Genomic DNA, 10,129 nt, shown 5'->3' with positions numbered 1-10,129 from the left:
TATATATATATATATAATTTTAAAATCTAATTTGATATAGATACAAGAAAAAACAATATTAAACACGTGTCGGTATTTATTAAAAGAAAGAGCAAATATCTGCATAGATAAAAAACAAGTTTATAGGATGATAGGGCAATCGTTATTAAAAATCATTCGCGTGCAAGATAGAAATCGAAATGAATAATATCGTGATCTGATCGATGTCACGTAATTGATGATATTCGATCTTACTTTCGTATAAATCTTATAGATCTTATTTATCGTATAGATCTTGCATAATGTTAGAAATACATATACAAGTATTAATACGATTAAATGCATTACAAAAAAAACTTGTTCGTAATTTTATACATGTGAGATAGAAAGAAAAATGAAATCTTCTTAATAATTGTGCCACTTTAATTATGCAAGTAACCAACAAGTCTACGTTTAATATCGAATAACGATAGAGGTCATCTAAAGAAAAGATAATATTTAAAAAATGCTAAACTATCTTTTGATGATGTGATTAATAACACTTATACAATTATATAAAGATAAAGAGAGAAATTTGAGTTTTAAAAATACAATTAATGTTACGAGAACACAATTCATTATTTTAATATAAAATATTATATTTATTTAATAAGAAAAAGAGATAAATATACACAGGGGGTGTTTCGAAACAGATGGGATCAATTTTAAAAAACATGAAATATTTATATATTAATAATTATTTTAATATTAAATATTAAACACATTTTCAATAAGGAAATACACAAATATATATATTAAATATTTACGATAGTTATAGTAATAATAATAATTTATATAGTTATTATAGTAATCATATTTTTGGAATTTAGGTCTGCTTGTATTCTGAGTGTTAGAATATCCCAGGTTTTTTTTTTTTTTTACGAATATAAAATAATGAATTTCGTAATACTAATTTTTCACGATAGAATTTAAATGATAGTTCGAATCGATGGAAATCATTGGACAATCCAATAACCGTGTAATTGATTTAGGTTTCCGTAATATGCGATCAAGACAAGCATTCCCATTAATTTCACTTTCTTTTATGTTTTTTCTTTTTTTGTTTGTTTTTTTTTTTCTAGTTTTCTCTTTCTGTCTGTCTGTCGAGAAATTTCGGAAATTGGTCCAGATAATCGAATATCTTTCCGATTATCCGTAGAATTGACAAAATCCGGTATGGAATTGGCTCTTATCGATTTTGTTTATCAAATTACTTTCTCACCTTTTCACATTTCACACAATCATTTTTAATATTTATTAATTTATTACTTATCTTAACGAAAGAATGAAAAAATAACGCGATACTGATAACAATGAATTTATTTATTTATTTTTAAATAAAACAATTCAAAAGAGAAAGATAAAGAATTGGACGATACCAAACTCGGTTGCATTCACATAATAGGCTCTCATTAACTAGGCTAGTACTTTTATTCTCTAGATATATATGTAATACATTGACAATTATGCATATACATATACTTATATATATATGTAGATACGTAAGCTTTGCGGTTGTAATATATCCTGCTTGACTTACATCATGTCACGCATGATCGTTTCTAAGCAAATTTAAAATCTACGGAAATACTACTACATGTTAAAACGGATGTTAGATATAGACCTTTCTGAACATAATCGTTTATATTATAGAATTTCTAAATATGTATAATATAACAAATTTTTCTCATTCTCTTTTAATGAATTAATTTCAAGTTTTATTTTACAATTCAAACAAAAAAAAAACAAATCAATTAAATGAATTATCATCGTGTGTCATCGTCATCCTCGTTGTTTCCTCGTTAAAAATAAGAGTGGATAAAAGAAAAAAAAAAAAAAAGAAAAATCTACTCGACTTGGATATTTTAAGATCGTCCTTGAACAACAATAACAACAAAAAGTCATCCCATATTTAATTAAATGCACACACAGTGTCCCTAATTTCCGATACACCTAAGATGTTCTTATTACAGTTAATTAAACTCGATTAACCGTTTTGAAAAATTATCGTGCAAACATTGACCAAAGGAAATAGGTTTTCTTTTTTTTTTTTTATTGATATAATTTATCGTTACGTTAGTTGGGAATTATTTTGTATTTTTATTTTTCATCAAAATTATTCCTCATCGCAAAATGATAAGAATAATATATATCGATATTGTTATCGAATATATGATCCGTGAATTAAAAAATGATTAATTTGATTTTTGACGAATATATTTTTTGTTCAGAATGGCAAGGACGATATGAATGATTCATCGACGGTAATCGAGCGAGAGCTCGATATGGAAGTACCACAACTCGAGGACAACAATTTGAAAGTATTGCCAATGCAAAATGTGGCACGACAAGATTCGGGAGTACCAGAAGATCTTGTTTCACCGGTTTGTGATATTAACAAGTCGTTGGACGATGAGGACCCAAATAGTACTATGAACAGTGACTGTAACATTACCGTAATTCACGTTACGGAATCGGAAACTCGTAATAAGGAAGAGGATCGATCTTCGTCAACGTCATTGGCTACTGTTGACAGAAAAGAATACACTGGGGAGAGCAAGGATAGCAAAGATGGCAGTGACAGTGGTGTCGAGGGTTGTGCAACTGAAGTTCCAAGAGTAAGTTAAAGTCAATTGAAAATATATATTGTAAAAAAGAAATATAATATAGTTTGATAATAATTGTTGATTATTATTGTATTTACAGGTACGTAGTCGAAACAGCATAGATTATGCCAGCAGTTGTGGGGGTTTGGATGAAGCATCCTGTGATTCGAGTTTAGTTAGTTGTTGTTCGGTATACGAAGACCCATGTGCAACTCTTCCAGACGATGTAAGATTAACAACAGGTGGTGAGGGTACGAGCGAAGGTGGTAGCGAAAGTTCATCGATAGCTGGTAGCGTATCGGCTAGGGGAAATCGTAGTAGTAACGTTAAAAGAACCTCATCGGTGTCCAGTTCGAGTAAGAAAAAGGCAGTCAATTGCGAGACACCAAAAACTAGTCGGGTTAAGCCAGCATTGTTGAACGCTAATTACGTACCAACGACACCACGTTCTAAACCAAGGATCGCAGCGCCAAGAAATATTCTTAACAAGGCACAACCGGTTGTTAGAGATCGTGCTAGGTCTAGGGACAAGTCAACGGCAAGAGAATCAAATTGTGATTCCGTAACACCTGGCGGAAATACACGTACCAATTTAAATTTTCGTTCTGCTACTAATTCGACTTCGCAAAGAACGAGAACGAGACCAATACCACCCGATTCACTGCCATCCGTATTGACTACAGAAATTAATAAGGATCTTGCTCAACGTGGTAGAGGTAGTAATAGTGGATCAAGATCTAGAGGTGGTTCTAGTACTAGGATTACGCGTACACCGGGTTCTACCCCATCCGAGGAAACGCGTAAACCATTGCCAACATCTCGTACCTTGTATAATTCTGGTAGAACCGAACAACCAACGAAAAGTAATCGTCTGGATAAGATGACTATAAGTTTGGATAACAAGGCGTTGGATGCTTATGCAACGTTACCACGTAGGAATAAGAACAAAATGACTATTGCCAAAACAAATGAGAAAACTAATGATAAAATTGTTAGGAGCAGATCCGGTAGCAGGGATGGTAGTCTTGGTAGACAACCAGATAAAAAGACTATAAATAATACTAGAGATTTCGTTCACAAAACTTTACCACCTTATCCTAGAAATAAACCCATTGAAAAGACAAGAATTTATCATGAAATCGGCATACAAACGGGTCTGACTGGTAACGACATTGACAATGCATTATCTGGAATACCCAGTGCAGTATCAGGACCTGACATAATAGAACGTTTGCACGAAATTGTTCAAACTGATGGAACTTGGGAGGACATGCAGACCATGCAGAATGATTTGAAACGTTTGAATGAGGATGCTAACGTGAAAAAGGAAGAAAATGAAAGACTCAAAACGGAGATAACTGAAGTTAAACGTCTTTTAGAGGAGGAACAGGCTGATCATGCTTTTGCTAGGCAAGAATTAGATAGAAATGCTAGAAGAGTATTGGCGATGTTAGGAACACCACAATCGGAACACGCGGGTACAAATAATTCTTTTTAAAATTAATGTCGAATTTTTATTCGTACAAGTTGGTATATAATTAAAAAAAAAATGAACGTATCATCGTTTCAGAGGGTAGCGACAGCTTTTTAGAATTGGAATCACATTTGCAATCATCGGGACAAGTTGTAGCAAATCAGCAAATCGAAATAGCCGACTTGCAATCACTTTGTCGTATGCTTAGCAGGGTAAAGAATATTATCATTAAAAATATAAATAATATTTAATAAATTAATTAATAATTAATTATTAAATAATATTTTTGATACATTTGTCAGGATTTGGAAAAGAGTTTAGCAGCACAAAAAGCATTGTTGCAACAACAGCAAGAATTGGAAGCGGAATCAGCAGAAATGCAAGATTTTCTTCAACAAGAAAAAACGACTCTGGCAGATGCGTTAAAGGATGCCGAAATTGAGGTACACAATTGTTAATAATATTATTATTTCATTTATCAATGCGAAAAAGAGAAATAATGAGCTTATATATTTTTAACAAACTTTTTAACACGACTAATATTATTATATTATCTAGCTCAAGAAGAAAGAACAAGCTTTGATTCAACGCGAAGCAGAATTGGAAAGGCAGACAGAGGAATGCAAACATTTAGTTCGAATCAGTGAACAGCGAAGGTATGCTATTACGAGGTGTAAATAGCGTAAATGATAATAATCCTCTAACATTACATACGAATCGTCGTATATCTAATATATATACATATATATAATATATATATTTATATTATATTTGTAATATTTTGTGTGTGTGGGACAGGCAAGAAAATTTATCATTGAACATGAAATTAAATGCGGTCGAACGAAAAGGTAGAGAATTGTTGCTTACCCAAGGTGCAACTATTTCCGGTGCAGCAGTGGCCCTTTCTGGTCTTGGCACGCGATTGGAAGGATTGGTAGATCAGTTAATAACTTCTTACAATATTTCAGTTAAGGATTTGGAGGTAATATTTATTCCTTTGTTTAATTGATTGATTGATTTTGGGATTAGTTTTTTCTGTTCTTTTCTTTTTTTCTTTTTGTTTTACGATATTCAAATATATATTATTAAGAAATTCGCCGAATCTATAGTAGATGTTAAGTACGGAGATTTTAAAAGGACCCATTTTAAAGGATGTGATCTATCATAACGAAGCATACAGTCGAAGCAACAGTAGCATCGAATCCAGTCCGGTTAGTTCTAAGCATAGCTTGAAAGAATGCACTCCTAGTCCAAAAAGTGGTTCCTTCGTTTCCGCAGTTATCGGTGCTATCCGTAACGCTGCTACTCATCCTTTTGTAACCAAAACTGTGGATAAAAAATCTTCTTTGGAATCGGCCAAACAAATGTACAAAGGTATATATCTAATATATTCGTGGGATACTGAATTAATCCTATAAATCAGTTGACGGTAACAGGACAATATATATTCAAAAGATACAGAAACAAATTTGTATCCATCATACGAGTCTATTATTTTTGTCAAAGCAAACATTGAAGATGTTTTAAAAAATAGGCCTATTAAATTATTTTAAATGTTATTAATTTATGATAATAATGTGTTTTGGTCAACTGAACTTATGGGTGTTATATTGTATAAGAATCTTTTAGTATTGTATGTAATATTTAATTATATTGTATTATGTATTTCTTATTATATTTTTTATATATTTAATGTTGTTCACACACATATTATATATGTTTTTGTATCGATAGACATAAGTATGGATTCGTCTTCCGATTTACTCGATTTTGAAACTGAACCGTGTCTGATGATGGAAAGTGTATTGGAGGATGTTACATTACCGGATACTTATTCGCACAATATGATCTCTAGCAGCGACTCGCTTCGCAGAGCTTTAAGCTTTCCCGAAACGGTCGATGAAAATAATATTAAAAAAACTAAAACCTTAGACGAGTGTACCAGCTTGACGAATCTAACTCAAGCAATATTACATCGTAGGAAAGTAAGTTGTATAAAATTGTGTGTAAATCTTTTTTAGTGGAGTGGGTGGGGGAAAATGGAAGGGACGGAAGGGGGTAAATTAAATGAAAATAATTGTTAAATATATATTTCAATATATTTTAGTAATATGAAATAAATACGAATAATAATTTTATTATAGGTACAAGACGAGGAAGAAGACGAATGCGAATCAATAAGTGAATCAGACACTGGGACCAATGAAGGACCTCTTCCATTAACGGATTATTGTCCTGCAGTAAGCCTTGTTGATCAAGTAATAGATGTTGATAATCTTGTAACTAAACTTTTAAAAGTATTGCGGATAATACAACTTGAAAACGATACGTGTATACAAGAATTGAAAGAAGATAAGTAAGTATATATGTGAAATTATTGTATGAATTTTGTATAATGGAAAAATCACACACAAAGAATGTTATTATAATTATATATAGCTAATTAATTATACGATATTAGAATACAGGGATTTACAAATTTTTAGAATAGTGGTAGTATAATAAAATATCATATTAACAATCAGGTTTCTAGGATATTATTACATTTATCGATTAAAACGGCACAAATATTTATTTTCTTGATTGACCGATATTTGATATCATAAAAGTGCTTTCAAATAATATCGATAACGAGTTATAATTTCTCTTTTGTTTTGCTCAAACACAAACAGAAAAATTATTGATTATGTATTATATATTTTGGCTCTTTTTCTCTCTCTCTCTCTCTTTTTCTTTAATATGTCAATGTTTTATTATTTCAAAAATATAACGTAAAAATTTATATTTGCAGATGTGATTTAGAAACAAAATTAGAAGTTGCCTTGACCGAATTAGACGAGCTACGTAAAATCGTAGATAGTACCTATCAATCGGAAGATATTTTATGCAATGTGCCAGATAGAAAACGTAGCGTCGTGGAAAATTGTCGTCTACTGATCAAGGAGGTAATTGCCGATGAAATAATCGATAAATATATGTAAAACGCTACTAACATCGTTGCCATACCTTTTTTTTCTTTCTTTTATCTTAAAACGGACGATTGCCTTATTAAAAAAAAAAAAATTAAAAAAACAATATATATATATATATACGAAAAAAAAAAAAATAACAATCAATATAAAAATAAAACAAAACAAAACTAAACGAAAAAAGATGTCAAACGGAATAATTCCTCTATAGGCGGTTAAGGAGGAATTAAAATTTGATGATGAGTCCGCAGACGCTAATAATATTGGCTCACCGGATGCTAAAAACTGTGGTGAGGATCTCAACGCTAACGAAGAAGCCCAAATCTCTTCTATTTAAATTTTAAGTATTTCAAAATACTTTACTTATTTTCGATAATTTACAACAACAATTTTAAACGATGTGTTATACTATGTATTACCTATCTGTGTACTTTTATTTTTTCTTCTATGTATAGATTTTTCCTTTTTTTTTTTTTATTATTATTACTTTTTCTTTGTCATTGTATGCGAGAATATTGGACAACGTCGTGTATTATTATCGATTGTCATAATTTATTAATATGTAATTGCCATGTGAGAAAATTATTTACTTAAAGGTTTCACTTCGCGTGATCATAAATCCACGACTTTTGTGACAAAAGCATCTCGTGACATTAAATTTTATGACTTTACGATACTATGGGAAATATTTTATCGTAAAATTACTTGAAAAAAAAAAAAAAATAAGACACTGTAATATTTTTTACGTAGTAAGAATTATTCGTTTGTCGTATCGTTGCAAAAAAATAATCTCATCAAATTAAATTCATGATTATGAAAATTATAAAAATGTCACGCGAAATGGAACCACTTTTTTATTGACGAGACTATGCATGATTGTATAAACTTTTGTACAGTTCGTATCATTTCTTTTTTTTTTATTTCTATCTTTCTTTCTTTTTTCCTTTTTTTCCCCCTTATTATTTTCTTTTTCGTATCGACGTTCTTATAATTATTAAGTATACTGTGTTTCATTATAGGAAAATATTATCCCTCTTGTATATAGACTAAACAAATAATTGATTCTAATTAAAAAAGAAAAAAAATTACAAGCCAAATAAAAAATGAACAAACATGAATCGATAAAAAAAAAAAATATAAAAGAAAGAAACAAAATTCTTCAAAATAATTAGCGTTAAAATTAATAGTGATCGATCTAGTGTCTCGAGGGGGTAGGTTACCAAAATGATTTCAAATCTTTTAGATGAAATCAGTGAAAAAAAAAAAAGAGGAGAATAATAAAAATAATATACGATATCTTGTTCTTATTTCGTAAAATATTCTTTCTGTAGGGGGTAGGAAAAAAACGAAACGAAACAAAATAAAACAAAACAAAACAAAACAAAATTTAAAAAAAAACTGCATCTACGTATATTTATCCAGTATTTTTTAGTAATACCACCGGTGTATTCTTCACAAATCCGAGAGTAAATATTTTATTTAAAAATAACAATAAAGAAGTTCCAAATAGGACATTGCAAACTCGCATAATCGGCGATTCTTGCACGCGAAGAGATAGAAAACATTGATAATAATTATAAAAAGAAAAATAAGAAAAAAGATTTATCGAGAGTATTAAAGAAAAAAAAAAAAAGAAAATAAGGAAAAGAACAATCGACAAGACGAACATTCATAAAAAAACAAAATTGGATCCACCGTTAAAAATCCTTTTTGTTCTATATGAAAGTATTCGGGAAAAAAAAATAAATAAATTAATTAATATATATATATACATACATATGTATATACGGGGTGTTTTGTAACGTAAACCTGATGAAACCCTGAAAATTAAAAAACCATAAAAGTAAAACCGATGCAACAAGAATACCATAGTCATACCACAACGATGCTAATACAAAAAAAATATTTAAATACACAACGATTTCAAATTGAATTATTCTTTAAATCAAATATCCTTATATATATGAACAAATTAAATGTCACATTTACAGTTTGATTTTTCATGTTAAATCATTCCCCTGTTGACTCGTACAACCAATTACAGAACACCTTGTATATATATAATGTTTTCCAAACTCGAGAACACAGGGTACACTCTAGTTTTACAATATTATTATTATTATTAATATGAAATAAAACGAGAGAAAAATAAGAAATTAAATTAAATACGAACAATTATTGAAGTAAACACCATTATCGCGAATAAAATAAATAAAAAAAAAAATACATACGAAAGGGAATAAACAAAATAAAGAAGATATCAAATTCGTGTGAAGATATTTTTAATGTGTTGATATCAAATATTTGTGTGTCTTACGCGCGCGAGAACGTGTTTTAAAAAATTAATAATAATAGTCAATTGAAATTTCATTTGATCGTGTTGTGACGTGAACAAAAAATAAAATCATTTCTTAGAATGTGAACAATGTTTAAACGATTAACAATATAATCAGACGAAGGAAATATTTAACACTGCTTTATATATTACAATATTAGAATTGCAATATTATATTTGAAAATGTATTCTTGTATACACCAACACACCCACACAACTCAAAAAAAAAATACACATACTCACACACACAGAACACAGATACATCCTCGACTTCCAAATACAAGATCGTATATGCATATATAATATATTTTAAATGATTATTATACATATACATATATATACAGAAGCTGTGTGTGACGCTTATTTTCCATTATAGTGTGTTTCACAAGCAAGTAGAAAAATGATTTATGTTATTACAATAATAATTGTTAATTTTCATTGAAAATTATATATAATTAATTAGGTTCTTACACAGGGGTTACACACACACACACACAAACACACAGAGGAAAAAAATAATACAAGCAAGTGATGATTCCACCCAATAAACCAAAAAATAAAGATACATTAAAAAAAATTGTACGTATTACAATATGCAAAGGAACATGATATAGTCTTTAAGGCATTTTTTATACAAAAAAAAGTATTGTGATCGTATACCAAAAAAGAAAAAAATAACAAGAGGAAGAGGAAGAAGAAGACAAAAAAATAAAAAACGAGACATAAG

The 10,129-nt window shown here is 29.6% G+C and overlaps 1 protein-coding gene across 3 annotated transcripts in view; it reads left to right on the top strand.

Moving 5' to 3' along the window:
• LOC106788606 overlaps positions 1–9,632 on the top strand; it is a 26,837-nt gene extending 17,205 nt beyond the window's left edge. For 2 of the 3 annotated variants that reach the window (XM_014752016.1, XM_014752017.1), the window contains 11 exons: positions 2,250–2,636; positions 2,725–4,102; positions 4,195–4,310; positions 4,401–4,541; positions 4,657–4,754; positions 4,897–5,080; positions 5,250–5,472; positions 5,833–6,083; positions 6,243–6,454; positions 6,890–7,043; positions 7,279–9,632. In XM_014752016.1, coding sequence (XP_014607502.1) covers positions 2,265–2,636; positions 2,725–4,102; positions 4,195–4,310; positions 4,401–4,541; positions 4,657–4,754; positions 4,897–5,080; positions 5,250–5,472; positions 5,833–6,083; positions 6,243–6,454; positions 6,890–7,043; positions 7,279–7,404 — 3,255 coding nt within the window. In that variant the 5' untranslated portion in view covers positions 2,250–2,264 and the 3' untranslated portion in view covers positions 7,405–9,632. Of the gene's footprint in view, positions 1–2,249; positions 2,637–2,724; positions 4,103–4,194; positions 4,311–4,400; positions 4,542–4,656; positions 4,755–4,896; positions 5,081–5,249; positions 5,473–5,832; positions 6,084–6,242; positions 6,455–6,889; positions 7,044–7,251 lie in introns of all 3 variants that reach the window. The other variant, XM_014752018.1, reaches the window with a different exon arrangement.
• Positions 9,633–10,129: the final 497 nt, after the last annotated feature.

Source organism: Polistes canadensis, unplaced genomic scaffold (assembly GCF_001313835.1).
Source record: "Polistes canadensis isolate GaletaPanama2010 unplaced genomic scaffold, ASM131383v1 scaffold_145, whole genome shotgun sequence".
Lineage (NCBI taxonomy): Eukaryota > Metazoa > Arthropoda > Insecta > Hymenoptera > Vespidae > Polistes > Polistes canadensis.
The sequence above is the reverse complement of the archived record's forward strand: the minus strand, read 5'-3'. Positions and strand labels throughout refer to the sequence as shown.